General features: G+C 37.8%; 1 protein-coding gene across 2 annotated transcripts in view; it reads right to left on the reverse strand.

The window, feature by feature from the left end:
• Nucleotides 1-1957: 1957 nt before the first annotated feature.
• The window catches only part of TMEM200A (transmembrane protein 200A), an 86653-nt gene continuing 64538 nt past the window's right edge, over nt 1958-24072 (reverse strand). The window contains exons 1-2 of one of the 2 annotated variants that reach the window (XM_012458339.2): nt 5798-6111; nt 1958-4935 (exon numbers count right to left, since the gene is read on the reverse strand). In XM_012458339.2, the coding sequence (XP_012313762.2) occupies nt 3444-4919 (1476 nt within the window). In that variant the 5' untranslated portion in view covers nt 4920-4935; nt 5798-6111 and the 3' untranslated portion in view covers nt 1958-3443. Of the gene's footprint in view, nt 4936-5797; nt 6112-24072 lie in introns of those variants that run through there. The other variant, XM_012458338.2, reaches the window with a different exon arrangement.

A 24072-nucleotide genomic window follows, 5' to 3' on the forward strand; every position in this document is an offset into this window, starting at 1 on the left:
ACCTCCAGAACTATAAGAACATACATTTTATGGCTTAAGCCACCCAGTTTGTGGTATTTTATTATATCAGCCCTAGAAAACTAACTACTATCTTAAGACGGCATCAACTATTAAGTAAAAGGTACTTCAATGAAGTGGGCCTTTTTCATCTTATGCCATCATCCTGGGAAAAACGGCATATAGAGAGAAATCAATGAGTTACGTCAGTGTGAAAACACCTCACAAAGGACTTTAATCATCAAATGGGAGATTAAAGACAAAGGCCTTCAATAATCCAATAACAACGTTATACACACTGAAAGCTTGATATTAAGGTCTAAAATAGGATTACATATGGGGTCAAGGAAGGGTGACAGATCAATCTGTCGAAAGTAAGAGGCAGGATAACCAAAGTACCACTTTCACAGTTCCTACTTGGAGAAGAAGCGATTAAGATCTCTGAACAACCTGAACACCACAGTAGGCGGATATATGTCAGTGGTGAGCCAGCACTCTAATATTTAAAATGTTATAGGAAAATTATTGATAGACTACTGGATCTTTTTTATATGTATTTTACTTATTTTAGTTATCTGTGGCAAGTATAAAAGCTGACTGCTAAACAAGTAACTCAAAAGTTAGTAAATCATTAAGAGCTACTATAGTATCCATTTTGATCCACACTTGTGTTAAACAATGTTTTTCGTTTTATATTGCCATTGTTTCTTTGAAGATTATGCAGATGGAAACGTATGTAAGCCTGAAAGCTTTACAAGTGATGGATGCCAGGTCTTCTGGCTCCAAAATCCACATGTCCCACCACTCTGCTCTCTTGCAGGTCCTGCCCTCATACTTTGAGAAGCATCCTGCTACAGTGAGACCGGGACAGGCCGTGGATCTCCATCTGAGAGCATCAAGAACGCTGGACCTTTAGAATTAGAAAGAACTTTATGGTTCTTACTCATCTCACTTCACAGGTAAGGAATTCAAAGCTTGACATTAAAAAAGTAATTGAAATTGAGGGACTGATTGGCTCAAGGCTACATAGCCAGGGTGGCAATGGCATTGAGGGTGTATTGCACTCTTCTCACCTACTCTAGACTAAGAACCTTTTCTCACCTCTCCACATCCCCATGTTATGGGCTAATTTGTCCCCCTGAAACTCATATGTTGAAGTCCCAACTCCCTGCCCCTCAGAATAACCACATTTGGAGATTTAAAGAAGTAATTAAGGTAATTAAGATTGAACAAGGTATCTAGAGGCAGTTCTAATCTATTATGGCTGGCGTATTTTATGAATAGTTTTTAATATTCATAAAAGCCTAATGGAAAGGCACAAAATATGGTCTAACTAGAATTCCAGGTTTCATTGCTTTTAGGTAGAATTATACAAATGTGGTGACATCAGCTATTTCATATGCATCTGAAACTTTAATTAGTAATATACATCTTTGATTAATTTCAAATGAGAAAATTATGTATCATTTAACAAAGCTGATTTGCTTGATAAATAAAAAACTAGGGCTTTTTGATGAAGAGAAGATTGAGCAGGAACCACTCCTTTAAGCCTCCAATTCCTTTATTTGGATCATCTAAGACCCATGATATTTAATCCTCCTCAAATTTCTAGAGCTCTTTCAGGGATGAACTGAACAAATTATATGGCTTCAGTCATCTGTCACATCAGGGGTGTTGAGAGCCACTGTTTTCAAATCTCAATGCTACTGAGAAATACAGCTTGCTGGATGCTGTATTTGGTTATTTTCCTGAGAAAAAAATGAAACTTTAAGTGAAAGCAATCCCAAGATAACATTTAAAAACAGTCTAAATAGGTGGATAGACCTAGCTCTTTAACTTAATAGAAGCAAAACTTAAAAGCTGAGATACTCAGTACATGTACTAGGGTATCAAGTGTCTGCAGTAGAACATATCTGAAAGTGTGAAAAACAGTACTTTAAGCAGAAATGTACATTTTATTTAAAAAGCAATAGCAAAGGTGTGAAGAACACAAACTTCTATTAATAACAGAAGTTTATTAAATGCTTTATAGTAAAATATTGAGCCCACTCTATTACAATACACAGGCTTAATGTTCTGACAAGCAAAAGTGTGTCTCGATTGAGGGAAGCTTGTGATGCAAACGCAAGGTGGAATTTTGGGGAGCAGCACAAATGGATCCTCCTTCTGCTCTTCCATAACTACAACACTGATGTTCAGAAATGCTTAGGTATTGGGAGAAACCTGTAGAATTTCCTGAGTATTCTATTCAACAGTTCTTACAATTATGTTACCTTAAAGGAAAACATGAAAATTTTTTGATGGAAACATCCATTTTAATATTTATTATCTTCAGTAACTAAGAAACACAATCCTAAAAACGTATTATACCATAAGAAAGTCTTTGGAGTTAGTTATCATAAGGCTTTCCAGCACAAGGTAAACTTCAAGGCAATTTATCAAGAACTAAATATTTTTGAATTACCAAGCTAGTGGCATGTGAAGGTGAAAAGAAATGTCAAGGTTAGCTGATTGTTTTCCAAATACCAGGATCTAAAACATATTGAGGGAAAATAGGATGTGGGAATGAGGGCTATTGGAAGTAACAGATGGCTAGAAAAAGGTACTGAGACTAGTTAGCATTAACTAGCATGTAATGGCATTCATTAGTCAACATTGCCTTCATGTGTATAATTATTTCAGGATAGTATTTCTACAAAATATATTGGTTTGTTTTATCAAGTCAGCTTGCCAATTTTGATTCTGAATACCTAAACTTATAGCTACTATAATTGCATTTTGATATTTATCCATAAGTATATCTGGCATTGTCAGCGATGGCTCTTGAATACATTGTTTCTTGATATAACATCACTGAAAACAGAACTGATGTTGAAAAAAATACTACCTATCTAAAACTCAGGATTCACAATGAACTTAATCAATTCACATCATTGAGCTCACATTGAAACTAGATCTCTTTCATTTTAAATAACTTAACTAAATCCTACAAAGAACAATTATTCAGAAAATCACATCGTAAGGTTTGCACTCATAGTCATCCATAATACATATTGAGTATTGGGACTGAATTTGTACTCCTGGTCCGCACTTTGGTACCCTATGTTTTCCATATTGGACATTTCATTCTATAAATAGGGCAATCAAAGAACTTAAAAGTAAAGAAAATAAGTTTTAATTTGGATGCAAGTATTTTGCATTCATATTACTGAAAGAGATCATGCTTTCAAAGGAAGAGAAAATAAAATCATATGTGATAATATAGAGTACTGCAGTCACAAGTAACCCAAACATACAACCATCTTCATTACAGAACTAAGCAGCCAATTCTAATATGCTACAAACCATTTGATTAAAAAGGCTTACAGCCAATGCTTTAAGAAGGAAATAACAGTGAAAATAGTTTTTAAATATATACCCTTGTAAAATGATATATTCTTTTAACACTAAAATCTTGTTTCAGAAGTTCCCCGCTTTAGGTTGTTACTCAAAAACTCATCATGTTCAAAACTCAAATTATTGTGAGATCTTGAAATCATAAGAAGCTTCTCCTTATTGGTAAAGTCTTTTTTGATGGCAACTTGGGGCACAAGCAACCTATCCATTGGGTCCTCTTTGTTCTCTAGTTTCATATACCCCTTGCTGTTGTTCCGATCCAACCTAGGCCAACTTGGATGTTTCCGTTGTTCTGCCTGAACAGTTAGAGTGGAGGGACCCCGGTCTAAGTCTAAGGACTTTGAGTGTGATGACAGCAAATGCAAGGATGTATTAGACCCAAACTGTCTTCTAGCAGCCCCAGGAGACAAGAGCTGTCCAGGCCCAGGCCCGAGAGCCCTAGATGACTTGTACTGACTCGACAATGACTCCCCGATGGAATTATTCCTTGGTAGCACTGTGCTGACAGGCTGGAAGGAATCACTGGTGTTGGGCAAAGGAACCACAAGGGAATCCATTGACAAATTCCTTGACCTGCTTTTGAGATTGTCAGCATCTTCAGTGATGTTATCTATACTGGGCTCATCAATAACACAGTTATTAAGTTTGATCACAGGCAATGTAAAAGCACTGATGGATGATGACACAATTGACTTGGTTTCACATTTCTTAGAGCTGCTGGTCTTATCATCAGATGTCTTGGAAGGAGGTGGATAGAGGCCAAAGACAGAGACAGAGCTGTCAGAGAGCAAAGGGGGCATAAGATGCCCAGAACTCCTACTTTCATTTAGCATAAGTTCATCCTCCTCCACGGAGCTGTCCATTCGAAAACTGTTCCGAAAACCCGAGAAAGAGGCGATCGTATTTGCTGCCAATCTGGAGGCACAGGAGCGCCCATTCTGTTTTACTTCTGTTTCTCCCATCAAGCCAGCGTACATGCCGTTCATTTGCCTTTGCTCCTTGATTCTTAGCGTGTGAATGTCAATGACTGTGGAATAGATATCCCGCATGTGTATGATTTTGGTCTCTTTGTCACGGTTTTCATGAAGAATGGCATTAGCACAAATGAAAATGAAAATGCCAATCCCCATGGTGAATGGACCAAGCATTTTCATCTTATCAGAATGCAAATGCTGCTCGAAGAAGCGAACCACCACACCGCCCTCATTCCGAATGACCTGAGTTTCATTTGTTGACAGTGTTGTTTCAGCATCAATAAAATGTTCTTTTTGGGGCCAATATCCAAGAACGGCCATGGCAATTCCTATAATGGAGATGAGCACTCCTAAAACAAGAAAAAATCCAGATGGGGAATAAAGCCGGATTTTACCACGAACAACCACGACATCTGCGCGGGGCCGGCGCCTGACAGGTTTCTTCTCTTGGGTAGCAGGAGATGGGCTGAGGTTGACATGCTGCTGTGATCTGGCAGAGTCTTGCCTTTTCAAGGCGGCCAGGCCAGTTATCACTCCACCAGTTGCTATCATAGCTTGGCCTTTTATTCTGGCAGAAAAAAAGAAAAAGGAAAAAGATGATCTAAATATGTTCTTGGGGTATCAGCATCAATTCAATTAAACAACTGTTTGTTTACATAGAATTTTTGTTGCTGTTACAGTTTCATGTGATTAAATGGGGTAGAATATCTTTTTAATTGACATAGTTTTGGTACAAATTTTATTTATTGACTAACGTAAATTTCTTGAGATTTCTTTTTTGGCTAAGTGAATATTTCTGGGTTTTTTTTTCAGTTACTCTTCTATTGATAAAATGTGAGCTTGAGGAATATGTTGTTTAAATAATTTTATCATTTATAAAATAGTCCCCTGGCCACAAGACTGATGCACTGTCTTTCTCTCTCTCTCACACACACAGAGTTATCTGTGCTATTTTAAATCACTGAACACTCCAGACTGACAAAGAGGATACATTCCAGCAATTCATGGTTCTAAGACCTCTCTTGTGAAAGTCATCAATTAATTCTTAGCTACCACATTTAATTTCTCTCTCTCAATTTTCATCTTCCTTACCTCTCTGCTTCCATAGATATTACTGGCCCCTCCTTTCTCCACACTCTCTCTTCCCTAGTCTTTTATGATGCGAAGTTCTCCTACTTCTGCTCTGACCTCACTATTTCAATAGACTCACCTAAAAGTAGAACTTCTCCCTAGAGTCTTGTTCTTGGCCATCTTCTCTTCCATACTCTCCCCTGGCATTCATATCTGTTCCTACATCTTCCACTATTTCCTTTATGCTAATGAGTCCCAAGTCTATATTCCAGGTCATATCCTGAGTTTCGATTTCACACTTTCCACTGCCCATTAGGGAACATACACACCTCATGTACTGCTAGCGAAGCTGAACTTACCTTCTAGCACACACCGGCTGCAGCACTTGTCTGACTTTTTTTTTAGCAGGGTTAGTTCTCAGGTTTGGCTCTTTACAGTTATCTTCCTCTTCCAATCAGGTTCTAAATCCTAGACATTTCCACTACATGATGTCTTTTAATTTCACCCCCCGTTCTAATCCTACTCTTCCCAGCCTTGTGCAGATCTTATTACCTTTTACTAGACCATTATTATAACCCCCTAACTGGTCTTCCAAACAATTTCTCTCCCTTTACAATCAAGATTAATCATCTCTGAAGTTTGTTTAAAGAGCAGAATAATGACAAAATATTCTCCACTACCTACCAAAGCTTAAGCTGAAATTCTAGACCCACTGACTTTAACTTTGTCTCTGACTTTTCTCTTTAATTTGCATAAAACTAAAATCTAACCAATGTTCTGTATTTCTCATTCATAGTCCATTTTGTATAATTTCTGAGATTTTTGTTAACAATGTTCCAGCTGTCCAGAATCCACCCCCTCCCCACCCTTGGTCATCACATATGGACAACTGGCTAGGCATCAAAGCTCCTATTCCACTTTCCTTATAAAGTCTTCTCTAGCTGACCCACTGCACCTCATGCAAGCATTTATTCCTCAGACCACTTTTTATAATGGCAGGTTTTCTATGGCACTCATACTATAATATCACAGTTCTTCTACTTCTTATGATCAAACATCAAATTTAATTCTTATTTTTATTACCAGAAACATTCACTGTAGTGGCTTCACACGGCCAGTGTTCAAGAAATATTTGCTAAAATGCTGAATCAGGGATAAATGACTACCATATTACTGTACTAACTTTCCTAGTTGAAAATATGAACAAACTATCCAAACAAAAATCAACATTTGGTAAAATATCCTGATTTATAATAAATGGTTCTCATGCTGCCATATCTAGCTGGTAGGAAACAAAAAGATATTTTAAGTCCCACAGGTCTTTGGCAAATTTCAGAGAGAGTTTCTTCAGGGCATCAAATCTCATCTTGCAGCATTGAGCTCTCCTTTTGAATTTCTATTTATGATTTCTAAATTGTGTTTAAATAACAGGGTTGTGGTTGGTATCTACAGTTTCAACAAGCCAGTGAGTAAATCCAGTCTTCAGTTAAATTATAACTAGGATTAAAATAGTTTATGTTGGAAGAACAAACTAAATTGTAATCTGTTGCTCTAGTCTATGAAATTTATCAAAGTATACATACTACAGATTAGAACCTTCCCAAACCTTTGCTAAAATAAAGCTTAGTGTCAACCTATGTTTTCTTGAACCAAAAGCCATTTCAAATGTTTCAATTAAATGCTTAGATTAGATAGCAGCCATCTAGCCCAGTTATTTCCATACGGCAGGCTTAAGGATTTAGTCCGAAATCCTTCTGAGTAGAATAGAAACAAGGGCAAAAGCCTTTCATTTAATTTAAAAGCAATAAAAGTGAATTACATTCCATACAGATTTCTAGTCCTCCCCCACTTTTTAAAACATTAGCACTACCATTTTCTGTTCGGGAGGCTGATAGAGGAAAGGAGGTTAGAAGAGAAAAGATATTTTAAGAAACATATGAGGAAGGAAAGGTGAAAAAGAGAGATGGATAACTGAGCTTGCATGTGAGCATGTGAAGAAAAGTGAGACAGGAAGAAAAAGCAAGGGTAGCTTAGAAGTATGAAAATGTATAGAAACAAAAAGAGGCAAAATTCCAGAGTAGTTCAGAAATAAAGAATATAATGGATGGGGGGATCACAGTTTCTTCAGCCATTCTACCCTGCTCAGGCCCAAAGATTAGCAAAATCAAGTTTGGTGCCAATGTCCCTTAATTCTGTTCAAGGCAATTCAATACTATACAAGGCTCTATTATGACTCAGGGTCCCAATCTAGACCCCGAGAGGAAAGCAAAGGCGAGAAAATTCAATCATAGTTTCAAAGAGCTTGAAACCTAATGAAGGAGCTAACAGATCCACATAAAACAGAATGAGATAACTCCCAGAATGAAAGTTTCCATTAGGGAAGGATCTTTCAATAGGCTTCACACAGGAGATAGCACATAGATCACAGTCAAAAATCAGGTTAGCAGCATTTCAGGAAGGTCATGGGAAAGAAAGCAGGCTAGGGAACAGGAACTTGGCCAGCACACAACTCAGTGCTACAGGAGGTCAACTAGGTAAGTAAGGTCAGAGCAAGAGGAAGGGTCAAGTCTTGGGAGTTGGCAAATTCTATTCCTAAATGCTGGAATTTTATGCACATCTGCCATGGAGTTGGAGTAAGACATAAATAATGCTGTTGTTATTTTAGAAAAATTAACTAGTAGATGAAAGCAGGAATGGGGGACCAATACTGGGAAATGGCATGAGGATGCTAAAGGCAGTTTCACAGTAAGGAGCCTAGTGAAGACTGGGTGCAGTGGCTCACACCTAGTACTCTAGCACTTTGGGAGGCCAGGCAGGAGCATCACTTGTGGCCAGCAGTTCAAGACCAGCATTGGCAACTTAGCAAGTTAGCCAGGCATGGTTGCACATGAGTGTAGTCTCAGCTACTGAGGAGGTTAAGGCAGGAGGATCAACTGAGCCCAGGAGCTGGAGGTTGCAGTGAGTTATGATCATGCCATTGCACTTCAGCCTGGGTGATACAGCAGCCTGGCTCTCTGAAAAAAATAAAAGAGAGAGAGAGAGAGAGAGAGAGAGAGAGAGAGAAGAAGCTGAGGATTTCTGACAAGATGGCCGAACAGGAACAGCTCTGGTGTGCAGCTCCCAGTGAGAACGATGCAGAAGGTGGGTGATCTCCACATTTCCAATTGAAGTACCCCGTTCATTTCATTGGGACTGGTTGGGCAGTGGCTGCAGCCCAAGGAGGGTGAGCCGAAGCAGACTAGGGGTCACCTCACCCAGAAAGTGCAAGGGGCTGGGGAAACTCCCTGCCTAGTCAAGGGAAGCCATTATGGATTTTTCCCAGCACTTTGGCTCATATACTGTGCTTTTCCCACAGTCTTCACAACCCGCAGAACAGGAGATTCCCTCCAGATGAGTGCTCCAGGTTTCTAGCATAAAACTGGGTGGCCATTTGGGAAGACACCAAGCTAGGTGTTTAAGGGGATCCAGAGGGAAAGGTTGGGTTACCCACAAACGAAAGCCCATCAGACTCATAGCAGATCTCTTGGCAGAAACCCTACAAGCCAGAAGACAGTGGGGGCCAATATTCAACATCCTTAAAGAAAAGGATTTTCAACTCAGAATTTCATACCGAACCAAAGCTTCATAAGCAAAGGAGAAATAAAATCCTTTAAAGACAAGCAACTACTGAGAGATTTTTGTCACCACCATGCCTGCCTTACAAGAGCTCCTAAAGGAAGCACTAAACATGGAAAGGAACAACCAGTACCAGCCACTGCAAAAACATACTAAATTGTAAAGACCATCGACACTATGATGAAACTGCAGCAACTAATGGGCAAAACAACCAAATAGCATCAAAATGGCAGGATCAAATTCACACATAACAATATTAACCTTAAGTGTAAATGGGCTAAATGCCCCAATCAAAAGACACAGACTGGCAAATTGGATAAAGAATCAAGACTCATCGGTGTGCTATATTCAGGAAACCCATCTCACGTGCAAAGACACACATAGCCTCAAAATAAAGGGATGGAGGAAGATTCACCAAGCAAATGGAAAGCAAACAAAAAAACAAAAAAAAACAAAAAACAGGGGTTGCAATCCTACTCTCTGACAAAACTGACTTTAAACCAACAAAGATCAAAAGAGACAAAGAAGGGCATTACACAATGGTAAAGGAATCAATGAAACAAGAAGCTAATTATCCTAAATATATATGCACCCAATACAGGGGCACCCAGATATATAAAGCAAGTTCTTAATGACCTACAAAATATTAGATCGAGACAGAAAATTAACAAAGATATCCAGGACTTGAACTCAGCTCTGGACCAAGCAGACCTAATAGACATCTACAGAACTCTCCATCCCAAATCCACAGAATATACATTCTTCTGAGCACTACATCACACTTATTCTAAAAATTGACCACATAATTAGAAGTAAAACACTCCTCAGCAAATGCAAAAGAATGGAAATCATAACAAACAGTCTTTCAGACCACAATGCAATCAAATTAGAACTCAGGATTATGAAACTCACTAAAAACTACACAACTACATGGAAACTGAACAACCTGATCCTGAATGACAACTGGATAAATAACGAAGACAGAAATAATGATGTTCTTTGAAACCAATGAGAACAGACACAACATACCAGAATCTCTGGGACACATTTAAAGCAGTGTGTAGAGGGAAATTTATAGCACTAAATGCCCACAAGAGAAATGAGGAAAGATCTAAAATTGACACCCTAACATCATGATTAAAAGAGCCAGAGGAGCAAGATCAAACAAACCCAAAAGAAGACAAGAAATAACTAAGACAGAAATAACTAAGAAGATAAGAAATAACTAAGATCAGAGCAGAACTGAAGGAGAGAGAGACACAAAAAACCCTTCAAAAAAAATCAATGAACCCAGGAACTGGTTTTTTGAAAAGATCAACAAAATACATAGACTGCTAGCTACATTAATAAAGAAGAAAAAAGAGAAGACGCAAATAGATGCAATAAAAAAGTGATAAAGGGGATATCACCACAGATCCCATAGAAATACAAACTACCATCATAGAATACTATAAATACCTCTATGAAAAGAAAAACAATAAATCTAGAAAAAATTGATAAATTCCTAGACACTTAAATTCTCCCAAGATTAAACCAGGAAGAAGTTGAATCCCTGAATAGACCAGTAACAAGGTTTGAAATTGAAGCAGCAATTAATAGCTGACCAACCAAAAAAAGTCCAGGACCAGACAGGTTCACAGCCAAGTTCTACCAGAGGTACAAAGAGGAGGTGGTACCATTCCGTCTGAAACTATCCCAGAAATAGAAAAAGAGAGAATCCTCCCTCACTTATTTTATGAGACCAACATCATCCTGATACCAAAACCTGGCAGAGACACAATTAAAATAGAAAATATCAGGCCAATATCTCTGATGAACATTGATGCAAAAATCCTCAATGAAATACAGGCAAACCAAATCCAGTAGCACATCAAAAAGCTTATCCATCATGATCAAGTCAGCTTCATCCCTGGGATGCAAGGCTGGTTCAACATATGCAAATCTATAAATGTAATCCATCACATAAACAGAACCAAAGACAAAAACCACATGATTATCTCAATAGATGCAGAGAAGGCCTTCGACAAAATTCAACACCACTTTATGCTAAAAACTCTCAATAAACTAGGTATTGATGATAATAAGAGCTATTTATGATAAACCCACAGCCAATATCATACTGAATGGGCAAAAACTGGAAGCATTCCCTTTGAAAACTAGCACTAGACAAGGATGCCCTCTCTCATCGTTCCTATTCAACATAGTATTGGAAGTTCTAGCCAGAGCAATCAGGCAAGTTAAAGATATAAAGGGTATTCAAATAGGAAAGGAGGAAGTCAAATTGTCTCTATTTGCAGATGACATGATTGTATATTTTGAAGACCCCATCGTTTCAGCCCCAAATCTCCTTAAGCTGATAAGCAACTTCAGCAAAGTCACAAGATACAAAGTCAATGTGCAGAAATTACAAGCATTCCTATACACCAATAGCAGAGAGCCAAATCATGAGTGAACTGCCATTCACAATTGCTACAAAGAGAATAAAATATCTAGGAACACATCTAACAAAGGATGTGAAGGACCTCTTCAAGGAGAACTACAAACCACTGATCAAAGAAATAAGAGAGGGCACAAACAGATGGAAAAACATTCCATGCTCATGGTTAGGAAGAATCAATATCATGAAAATGGACATACTGCCCAAACTAATTTACAGATTCAATGCTATCCCCATCAAGCTACCATTGACTTTCTTCACAGAACTGGAAAAAAACACATTAAACTTCATATGGAACCAAAAGAGAGCCGGCATAGCCAAGACAATCCTAAACAAAAAGAGCAAAGCCGGAGGCATCACGCTACCTGACTTCAAACTATACTACAAGGCTACAGTAATCAAAACAGCATGGTACTGGTACCAAAACAGAGATATAGACCAATAGAACAGAACAGAGGCCACAGAAGTAATGCCACACATCTACAACTATCTGATCTTTGACAAACCTGACAAAAGCAATGGGGAAAGGATTCCCTGTTCAATAAGTGGTGTTGGGAAAACTGGCTAGCCATGTGCAGAAAGCTGAAACTGGACCCCTTCCTTATACCTTAGAAAAAAATTAACTCCAGATGGATTAAAGATTTAAACATAAAACCTAACACCATAAAAACCCTAGAAGAAAACCTAGGCAATACCATTCAGGACACAGACATAGGCAAAGACTTCATGACTAAAACACCAAAAGCAATGGCAACAAAAGCCAAACTGGGCAAACAGGATCTAATTAAAGAGCTTCTGCACAGCAAAAGAAACAATCATTAGAGTGAGTTGGCAACCAACAGAATGGGAAAAAATTTTACAAACTACCCATCTGACAAAGGGCTAGTATCCAGAATCTACTAAGAACTTAAACAAATTTACAAGAAAAAAACAAGCGACCCACCTCAAAAAGTGGGTGAAAGATATGAACAGATACTTCTCAAAAGAAGACATATATGAGGCCAACAAACACATAAAAAAATGCTCATCATCACTGGCCATTAGAGAAATGCAAATCAAACTACATTGAGATACCATCTCATGCCAGTTAGAATGGTGATCATTAAAAAATCAGGAGACAACCCATGCTGGACAGGATGTGGAGAAATAGGAATGCTTTTACACTGTTGGTGGGAGTGTAAATTAGTTCAACCACTGTGGAAGAGGGTGTGGCAATCCCTCGAGGATCTAGATCTAGAAATACCATTTGACCCAGCAATCCCATTACTGGGTATAAATCCAAAGGATTATCAATTATTCTACTATAAAGACACATGCACACATATGTTCATTGCTGCACTGTTTACAATAGCAAAGACTTTGAAACCAATTCAAATGCCCATCAATGATAGACTGGATAAAGAAAATGTGGCACATATACACCATGTAATACTACGCAGCCATATAAAAGGATAAGTTCATGTCCTTTGCAGGGACATGGATGAAGCTGGAAATCATCATTCTCAGCAAACTGATACAAGAACAAAAAACCAAACACCACATGTTCTTACTCAAAAGTGAGTTTTGAACAATGAGAACACATGGACACAGGGAGGGGAACATCACACACCGGGGCCTGTCGGAGGGTGGGGGATAAGGGTTGGGATATCAGGGGAAGGGGGCATAACGGAGGAATAGCATTTGGAGAAATACTTAATGTAGATGATGGGGTGATGGGTTCAGCAAACCACCATGGCACATGTATACCTATGAAACAAACCTGCACATTCTGTACACATACCCCAGAATTTAAAGTATAACAAAAATAGAAGAAAAAAGAAGACTTGTACAACTGTAAAATCTAGAGTGAGTAAATCTACAGGCTCTGCATCTTCAAACTGTAATGCCAGTTGGTCCACAGTGTTCAGTATATGCAAAAAGAGCCCAAAAAATACCTTTTCTTTGTCAGTGCTGCAAAGCTACATGCCCTCCATCCTACACTTTTATGACTGTTTTTCATTTTGTATGTTTTTCTATGGCATGAGGGTTTAAGAACCCTGTTAACTAGTCTCCTCCTTGTAAAAGCCATACTTTTCTAAGTTTTAATATTAGTAATAACGGACCATACTGCTTATGGTCAGGCACTGTTCTAAGTGCTTCAATACAAAAACATTTATTCTCACAACAATTCTGGAGGTGAACTAATTGTAATATCTATTTTTCATGTTTCTGAGGCTAAAAGAGCTTAGGTCACTTGCCTAGGGTCACATAGCTGGGAGGTGGCCCCAGAGCCTGTGGTCTTAGAGTATTTGAAATGGGGAGGGGCCTCCAGATTTGCTTTAATTTGAGGTTTTCTTTTTTCTTATTCTGGTTCCTGTTTCCATAATAACACCAAATGCTAAAGAATGCTGCTCGGCCTTTAAAACTAGGCCTGTGGACCAACCAACTTCCATTTTTCAAATCCCAATGATTGCCTACAAAAAGCGAGGGGGAGTACATAAGTTTGAAGGCCTCACCTTGGGTGAGTATCTGGTCTCTTGCACCTGTCCAGATCCCCTTTAGCATATGAAGACGCAGACTCAAAAGAGACCATATCTCTACTTCCACATCCTCCTCTTTGCTCTTCACCATGGCTGAGAGGGCAGGGCTGGGACTTACTCCCTCAAAGATCCAAGTGAAGGATTTTACTACACTGAATTTCATTTTGTTAACTTGGGCACAGAATTTCTGCTTAACAGTCTCTTTGGATCCTAAGCCTGGCTTCCAAAGTCATGTTGTCCCTCTCAGTTTGTATTCATCTGTAAATATTACAAATCTGACTTCCAAACTTCACCCAAGTTTTTGGAAATTAAAGCATAGAGCAAAGAAAGCTCTGTGATATTCCACTAGATACTTCTTTCTAGGTAGACAATGTTCATTTGTTTAGATATTCATGTAATTCCAATAAAAATGGACACCTGGCATCAAAGTAGACACTAGGCTCAAAATATGTTTCCTGGCCTCAGACTATATTGATCAGCAACCATCATTTTGATGATGTCATTCAACTGGTTATAAGTAACTCTAACTAGAAGGCCAGCCACACTTAATGTTTCCATATACCCCAAAAAGAGATCATGATTTTGTCAAAGGCTGAGTTAAAAGACAAACACGGGCTGGGCGCGATGGCTCACATCTGTAATCCTAGCAACTTTGGAAGGCCGATGCACGAGAACTGCTTTAGCCCAGGAATTCAAGGCCATCCTGGGCAACATAGCAAGATTGCGTCTCTTAATTTAAAAAAAAATGACAAATATGTATATACTCTGCAGACAACCAAAAATACAAAATTAGTTTGGGCTAGCTTTTGGCCACATGTTGATCATCCTTTTTTTTTTTTTCCCATTCCCTGCTCATAAACGAGCCACAATTTTGCTAAGCAATAGACATCAAGATTACCAGCTTGAAATTCACAAAACACTTGTTCTTTAGACTTTGCAAACTAGGATACTGCTGGGCTATCTCCAGGCCTTCGCCATCTTGCATAAATCTGAGTCATTGTGGGTCTTGGAAATCAACTGTAGGAAATCTTATTTTTCCACCTTTCTCACTAGAGAGAGATGTACTCATGCCTGCCCTCAAGCCCACTGTCTGCATGCCTCTCTTGGGTTTACTTCTCTTTGAGCCATGCTTATTTTACCCTTTGCAGACAAAAGCTCTTCTTGAGAGAAGATTTCTGCTTTGTGTATCACATGTACACCACATACCGTCCATTCTAATCTTCAGGCTTACCTCCCCTATTTTTGTTCTCATACTAATCTTAAAAGCCTTATTGCTGTTGTTCTTTACCCTTTTTACAAGCCTAAGCACATTCTGGTATTTGCTTTTTCTGGCACTAATCCATCCAGTTTTCAGTATTCACTCTCAGAAGTTTATTCCTATATATTTAGGTCTTCTAACCACACTGGCCCACTATTCTGACCACATTGTGAGCCTGTAATACATTAGACATGATTCAGTTATATCTGAGATAATGATAATTACATAGACTTACAAGTTGAGAGACTTTAGATATCTTTGGGTTCAGACTTTTTTTTTTTTTTTTTTTTTTTTAGCTAACTAAAGACCAGGAATGTTACTGAAGATCAAACACCTAATTAGCAGACAGAATAGAATTGAAAGACAAGTTTTCAGACTCCCAGTCCAGTGTTCATCCTTGTTTATATGTTCCCCTTTCTACTGTTTTTTTTTTTTTTTTTTTTTTCATGCTGTCCCAGTGCCTGGCAGAGTGCCTGGCATATACTAAATGCTCAGTATCTGTTGACTGTGAACTGAGTTGATGAAGTCTTGAGTATGGTTAAAATGTTCTAGGCACTAGGGACACAAAGTTCATAAAACCTCATCCCTGATTTCAAGGAGTATGGAGTCCAGTGGGAAAGCAATAGAAGTAAACATTTAAAATAATTGCTATGATGGAGTTACAGGAGCTTTGGAGAATGTTCTTCTATACTATCTGGAGGAATCAGGAGAGGCTTCCAAGAAGTGGTGGCAGTTAATGAAGGCTTGGCACACCAGTGAGGGTATGCCATGCAGATAGATTCTAATTCATCCTTGTTCCTGACATTTCATGAGGGTCCCTGCCCTCCAATTTTTCATCATCTTCCCAGTTGAAGTGTGACTTATTTTAAATATAGTTGATACTGACTTATTTATATGTTTGAATTTTTATCTTTATCTGGAGGTTTAAAAATTCACCAGAATGTGAGGCTGTCTGCCCAAAGGAAGTAAAAATTAATCTATGCCTTGAGTACCAAACAAAAACATTATATAAAAACCCCATGTGGTATTCACAAATGTGACAGATGGAAATATTTTCTGTTCAAGCTAGAACAGTTTTAGGACTTTCTTCCCAGTTGAGACATTTCAAACTTTTAGAATAGGATTTTTAATCTATATCTTTACCAGAATTGAAAAGAGAAAATTCATATGGGTTACTAAGAGTTCAATCATATAAAGTTTAAAAAATAAGAATAGAATAAAAATCTTTGGCAGGCATGGTGGCTCATGCCTGTAATCCTAGCAATTTGGGAGGCTGAGGTGGGCAGATCACCTGAGGTCAGGAGAATGAGACCAGTCTAGCCAACATGGTGAAACCCCATCTCTACTAAAAAAATAAAAAGTTAGCTGAGCATGGTGACAGTCACCTGTAATCCCAGCTACTCAGGAAGGTGAGGCAGGATAATCACTTGAACCCGGGAGGTGGAGGTTGCAGTGAGCAAAGATCGTGCCATTACACTCCAGCCTGGGCAACAAGAGTGATACTGTCTCAACAGCAAACAAACAAAATATTTTAGTGTGTAACATAATGGTTTTTCACATCAATACTGGAATCAGAGATGGGGGCCCATGTCTTTGCTTCCTTACTTGGTAGCCATACAAGTGGCTTTTCTTATCTCAGTTCCTCCATCTATAAAATGGCAAAGCCTTCTTTAATACACACAGTATATAGTGCACTTGAGGCAGAAGATCTAGGGGGGCTTGAATCCCTACACAGCACTTAATACTTAATAACCACACTTGAACTGAATCAACCTCTTGGAGTCTCAGTTCCTTCATTTGTAAAATGGGTATAGTAACAGTACCTGTAGGACTGTTGTGAAGCAGAGGAGATAATGAATGCAAAGGACAGCTCAGTGTCTGGCAATTAAAGTCTACATGAGTGATATTAGTGATATCAGCTGGGTCTGACTACAAGGAATTTTCAAAGATATGTATATGATGCTTACTTTTGTGTTGATTATAAGAGGTTCTCAATAAACAATAGCTATTACTAACTCTTCATAGCTCACATTATCCTTTTACTGCTCTGCTAGGCAAATTTAAAATGTACTAAGTTAGGTAATTAATGATGGCTTGCTGTCCATGAAGAGGACTGCAAGTTTGTTCTGAGACTTAGAGTCAAAAAACCGTCTGAATGGAATCTGTATATTTTAGTGGCAAAAGCATTAACAGTTTCGTAGTTAAAAAGAACAGTTGAATTTATGTGAGAAAGACAGTTGGGAGATATAGAAAGAATAAAGCATACCTTTTTAAAATTCATTCCATTTCTTCATATTTGGAGACTTGTCTTGTGACAAACATAAAAGCAATAAGAAAAACAAGGTAGGAAAACCTAAATCAGTCCATCTGATGTTTTTAGTTATCTTAGTGATGTAATTGGATCAAATGCATGAGTAATCTGATCAATTGTGCAAGCACTATTCTGTTTCCATTGGGAGACCCAGGCATAAAACTAACTGAAAATGAAGAGCAATATGGGGCCTGGGCATATGGGAAGTAGAGAAGATGCCTTAAGGGTGATATGATGTGAAAATCTGCAAAATGTTAATTCTGTGGCTACTTTAAGCTATAATTTTAAGGACACATTCTGAAGATCTTTGCTGGTCTACCTTGGAGAGAATTGTTTCTCAATAATCAGTATGGTTCTACATTCGCATGAATGTTGGAACTAAAAGGAAATACAAAATGTTTAGATAATTCACAAAATGATATTCAAGTCATTAAATGTAAAATACCACTTTATGGTCAAGTACATCTTGATCCTGCAGAAAGTGCTAGAAATAGAGACTAGATTGCCTTTGGAAATCTATACCTGTTCTGTTAGTAATACCTTCAAAACCTGCCAGCCTGACAAACTGTAAAATATGGGCCCACACCAATTATGAGCAGTGTAACAATGACAGAGAACAACTGCTCTCCAAAGACTAAAAGCCAGAAGCCCGTAGAATACAGATGTCTCCAGGAGGCTAAGTAACAGATCCATAATGAGTTCAAAAAACACCCTGCTGAGACCCTGTGGGAGATATTTTCTGCAGGAACAGAAGAAATTAGAAGGCTGTTTCCCTCCAAGTAGAAATATGCTTTCCGTTCCGCATCCCAACTCCTCTAATCTGGACAAGCTCTTATACAATCACTGTCACACTCCCCATTCTCTGCATTTCCTGACAGGAAGGAGACTTGAAACTAGTAATAGAGAAACTATCACTAAAAATGTCACCAATCTACTAAGATTCAGGACAGTAGCTGAGATATTCCTGGATGAACAATTGAGGCATTTAAAATCACAAAGTGGACTTTTTATAGAGATCTCTCCACCGCAGGAAAACAAATAGTAATTTCACTTAGAGGATAGTGGCTATGTTTTTGGAGACACCATTGAATAGTGAGACTCTAATAAGTATTCATATCCTTTCCAGTGATTTTTAAATACCTGTAAAATCCCACACACTGTTGGCTTTCCTACAGGACAAGGCGGAAAGCTGGGGGATAATAGCAGTTTAAATTCTAGTTGCTCTATGTACTATTAAATATCTTGCATAAATAAGTCTACGCTTTGGCAGGTAACACAGCTGTGTCCATACTGTTAGAGCTTAACTGCTCCAAATTAGGAGCCATTTCTCACCAAGATAAAATCACCATCTAAATGAGCAATGAGTTGTGCCATCTTTTAAACCACAGACTAATATACTGTACATTAAATTTCTTAAGTTTTCCAATTGATGGTAGCTCAATTAATAGTAAAGCATTCTTAAGAATCTATACAAACATAAGAAAATGGTTCAAATTACATCATTTCTGCTGGAGAATTTTACATTTTTTTTTCCGTAAGTAAAATTTAAGTAAGATCGTCCTTAAAGCAAGGTAGAAAGAGGTGTGAAGGGAGACTTCCTGGGGGATGGCAAGACCAAACTTCGCACCACTCACAAGAAGAATGATCCCACTTGGAAATGCAAATTTCTTTTAGCATTTAAGGATCATATAGGGTTTTTTCAGAGAAATCCCACAGATGAAACCTTAATGGTAAATGTAGTATTAAAAAAAAAAAAGGAAGGTAGTGGAGATGCTTGCAACTATTTCTGGACTATTTCTGTTTTCATCTTTTTCCCTCTCTTCTCCTACTTGTGCAGGTTAGTGGCAACAAGGTGAACTGAAGAAATCATAGATTTTCAGATTTTCATTTTTTAAAATGTATTTCTCAGTCTGTTTTTCTCTCATCTATTTCTCTTTGGAAACTACTTGCTATAGACTGAAGATTCATGTCTCCTCAAAATCCACATGTTGAAATCCTAGCCCCCAAGGTAGTGGTATTAGGAGATGGAGTCTTTGGGAGGTGATTAGATCCTGAGGGCAGAGTCTGTGAATGGGATTCGTGCCTTTATAAGGGGAGTCCCAGAGAGCTCCCTTACCCCTTCTACCATGTGAGGACACAACAAGAAGACAGCATCTATGAACCAGGTATACTGTATCTGCTGGTATGTTGAACTTCCCAGCTTTCAGAACTGTGATAAGTTTCTGTGGTTTATAAGCCATCCAGTCTATAATGTTTTTGTTATAGCAGTCAGAACAAAGTAGGACACTCCACATGCTCATGGTAAAAACCCAGCTGTGCAAAATGAAGAGCGAGTCACTTCAGCCTGTAGTTCCCTTTCCCCAGCGTAAGCATGGTGTTGGATTTCTTATAGCTATATCCAGAGAAGAGAGAAGAATGTTTTCTCATTTATTTTTTCTAGAACTGATTTTTACAATTTTTTACATATTGAGGAAATCAGGTTTCTGGTTATAATATGCATGGCAAGCATGTTTAATTTATATTTTATTTGATTGTATCTTTTATCATATAGGAAAATTCAATTGTATATTCAATGGTTAATCCTATCAGTATGTTCATGGATGGTTTCATGTCATCATTAGAAAAAGCTTATGCAGTCAAAGATTATATTTAAAGCATTCTCTCATGTTTCTTTCCAGTAATTTTATGGTTTAATTCCTTGAATTTAAATTTTCTGATGTACTGAAATTTCTTTTTGTGTAAGAATCAGGCAGGGATCTAACTATTGTTTACAGGTAAACAATCTCTCTTCCCTTGGTTTGAAATACTACCTACATTACATATCAATTTCATATATTTGTACTGTATACCAAATCCAGTATGTATTTGGGTCAATATTAAGAGTTACCATTCTGTTTCATTAAACTGTCAATTAACATGGCAGAACCAAACAGATATTTGAATATCTGATTAAGATTAGCCTATTCTCATTTTTTTCATATCTTATGATTTTCTGGTGTTTTCCAGTGAGTTCTATTGCTTCTGGTTTTTGTTGTTGTTTGTTTGTTTGTTTAGAGATAGAGTTGCCCAGGCTGGAGTGCAGTGGCACAGTCTTGGCTCACTGCAACCTCTGCCTCCAAAGTTCGAGTAATTATCTTGCCTCAGCCTCCTGAGTAGCTGGGATTACAAGCTCATGCCATCATGCCCAGCTAATTTTTGTATTTTTAGTAGAGACAGGGGTTTTACCATGTCAGCCAGGCTGGTCTTGAACTCCTAACCTCAGGTTATCCACCCACATTGGCCTTCGAAAGTGCTGGGATTCCAGGAATGAGCCACCACTCCTGGGCTCATTATTTTTCTTTGTCAGAAGTTTCTAGTCTATTCTTACACATCTTATGTTGCACATGAACTTTAGAATTTGATTTTTAAAAACCTAATTAGTAATTTTTATGGAATCATGCTAAATTTATACATAAATATATGGAAAATTGATGTTACACTGCTGTAGAATTTTATCAACAAATAAGTTTTGTGTCATAGTTCTTTTTTTAACATAGACCTTTCTCATTTCTTGTTACTTTTTATTTCCTGGGTATTTTGTCATTGGATTTCTATCGTACATTGGTATACAGTACAATTGGTATTGTATATTTCTTTTACTCCCATGTCTATTTTCAAGTAGTTGTTTGAATGTTGGAAGGCTACAGATTTTGTGCATTGATTTTGTACTAAACCACATTACTAAACTTGCTAGCTATTTAAGAAAAAGTTTCCATTTCATTCTCTCAAGTATTCTAGAAATACAATAGGTTATGTATTATTATTTGCCTCCCTTTTCCTAATTTTAAAACCTACAAATGCTATTTTCTAACTGTATCACTTAGTACCTCCAGAGCAAAGGGAAACACAACTGGGATGAACGTATACATACTGGCCTCACTCCTGAATTTAATGGGCACACCTATTGTTTCGCCACTGAAGTATCAATCAATCAGTGCCTGCTTTATTAAGAGTTTTCACCTAGAATTCCAGGAGACAAAATTTATTGGTTCAAAGTTGCTGTCAGACAGAAAGCTCTGTACCTAGAGAGGAAAACAGAGAAAGTGAAACAAAGGAGCAGAGACAGGGCAAAGAGAAGAAAAAAGAAAAAGGTGAAGGATAAAGTATAGGAAGAGAAGGAGAAAGTTGTATTGGGGAGGAGAAAACTATGGTTTAGTGACACCATTAAATATTGGAAAGCATGAATAAGAATTCCTATATACCTTCTTAAATGTCCTTACTTCTTAAAAACAGTATCTTCTTTGAAAAAAACATGTATCTAAGGACAGGAATTTTCTGCCTGGGATTTTCAAGATTACTGAATTATCTACAGAATATATGAGGTGAAAAGGGAAAATTGAGAAGAATGATAAATTGCCTAAGATGTCAGGAATACAAAAGAGATCAGAAAGAATGCTTAGCAGTAAAAGTGAGTTCAAGGGAAGCCTCACGTAACAATAACAGGACAAAACAATGTTTCTAGAAACACCATACATACATACTACCAGTTTCTACAAGGATAGTGTAATTTGGAATCATGCCTCAGATATTCTTAACCTCAAGTATCTGCTACAATTTATAATGGTTTGTTTCCTCTGCAACATCCTGTTAGAGATAGCAAGCCAAGAGAAAAGTGGGCAAAAAACTTTGATAGTTGATTCACAGAAGAAAAAAACATAAATGTTGTGTTAAAAAATGAAAAGAATAATGAGCAAAGAAATGCAAACTAAGGTAATCTCAAAAGTAAAAATATTCACTTACTAACTGGCAAAAATGAAAACAAAAAAGTAGATTGATTATGACCATTATTGGGGAGGTTTAAGGAAGAAGCTCTAATAAGCTGTCAATGAGAGGACAAATTGGTACTGTTCGTGAGGGTAACGTGAGAAAGACTTTCAAAAATTGAAATGTCCATTCCCTTTGCCACCCACTGCTTGCTGACTGCCAAGTTCCCTTCTATGAATCCTCTTTTCAAAAGATTTGTCCAAGAATACATGAAACTATGTATAAGGATATTCACTGCAGCACGATAGTAATGGCAACAACTTGGAATCAACTTAAATGCTCAGCAACAGAAAAGTGATTAAATCAATCATGCCGCCTCTATAAAATGGAATAGTATACACTATTTAAAAGGATTAATATACGCTAATAATCAAAAATGTTCATATGATATTTCTGAGATTGTAGAACAGAAATAAAGAGTTAGATCCTGTTTACAGCAAATATACAGAATGTTATTGATGATAGGTAACAGAAGGCTCACTTATATGTAACTACATTACTGATCTTATGCAAGGAACATTCACTGCTTTTATCTCATTTCCAAGTTGGAACTCTAAATACAGAGCAAAAAAAGGATGTTGAATCCAGAAACATTAAGAGTAAAAGGCAAACCAGTCTGGTACCTATTAGGTATACTTGCTCATTTAAAGCAGGTGGAGTGAAGGCTTTGAGGCAAAAATACAGGACCGAAACAACTAGAAAATAGCTAAAATCACAAACCAGACTAAATGAGAAGTTCAGGAAAGAAAGACTTATTTATGACACATTATAATCTTGAAGCACTGAAAATGATTCTACCCACTTGGGTAACACCTGAATCTATTGGGTATAAGGAAACATAGAGGATGAATTAAGAATTGGTGTCTGCCTTTATGAAATTTATACTCAAGAATCTGTTTAAGGCTAATGCTGTGCATTGTAAAGCAAATGAGAAGTAAGCCTTAAACAGCATTGATGAACTTTCTCTGCATCTGGGTCATCGTAACTTATTGACAGCTTCCTTCTGGTCTCCAAAAGGAGGTGGCTTGCTTTCTTTCCCCAAAGCTCAGTTCCCACTATTTCTACCTACCTTCATGCCACCTCATCAGTGATCTTTGGTTGCTCTAATCTTACAACTTTGATTCACATATGGAAATAGCTTCTGAGAATATTCTGTGACTTCAGAATGATTACTCTCATAAAGCATGCAGCCACAGAGGCTTGACAGAGATCTTCAGCCTTGTGATGAGAAGAAAACTGAGCTGGGGCTCCAAAAAGGATTCTTCCCCTTAACCTAATTTACAGTCATCTCATTAAGATGGTGAAGCAAGACTGAATTTTATTTAGTTTTCATGCCTTGAAATTAAATCTCCATTCCACTCCCTCTGTTTACCCTGTTTCACTTTTTGTGTGCTGCACAGCCCTGTTTCTACAGAGACCCATGAGTCATCCCAGTCGGCAAGGGTCTGTTTCATCAAGGCCTCAGGGCTGGAGCTGGGCGAGGAAGTGAGAGGCCACTGTCCCTTGCACTCAAGGGTTACCCCACTGGAGGCTTTTCCCTGTCTACTCTCAATCTACAGAAGGAGTATTTACATATGACTTTTCTTCAAAGCATTACAATCCCTGGGGCTTATTTAAAATTAGTTTATGACAAGGGAGAGCAGTCTCCTACATTCAAATTACTTCAACCATAGTTTTCTTGATTTTTTTCA

The sequence above is a fragment of the Aotus nancymaae genome, unplaced genomic scaffold (genome assembly GCF_030222135.1).
Source record: "Aotus nancymaae isolate 86718 unplaced genomic scaffold, 86718_ANA_hifiasm-v0.15.2.pri h1tg000040l, whole genome shotgun sequence".
NCBI lineage: Eukaryota > Metazoa > Chordata > Mammalia > Primates > Aotidae > Aotus > Aotus nancymaae.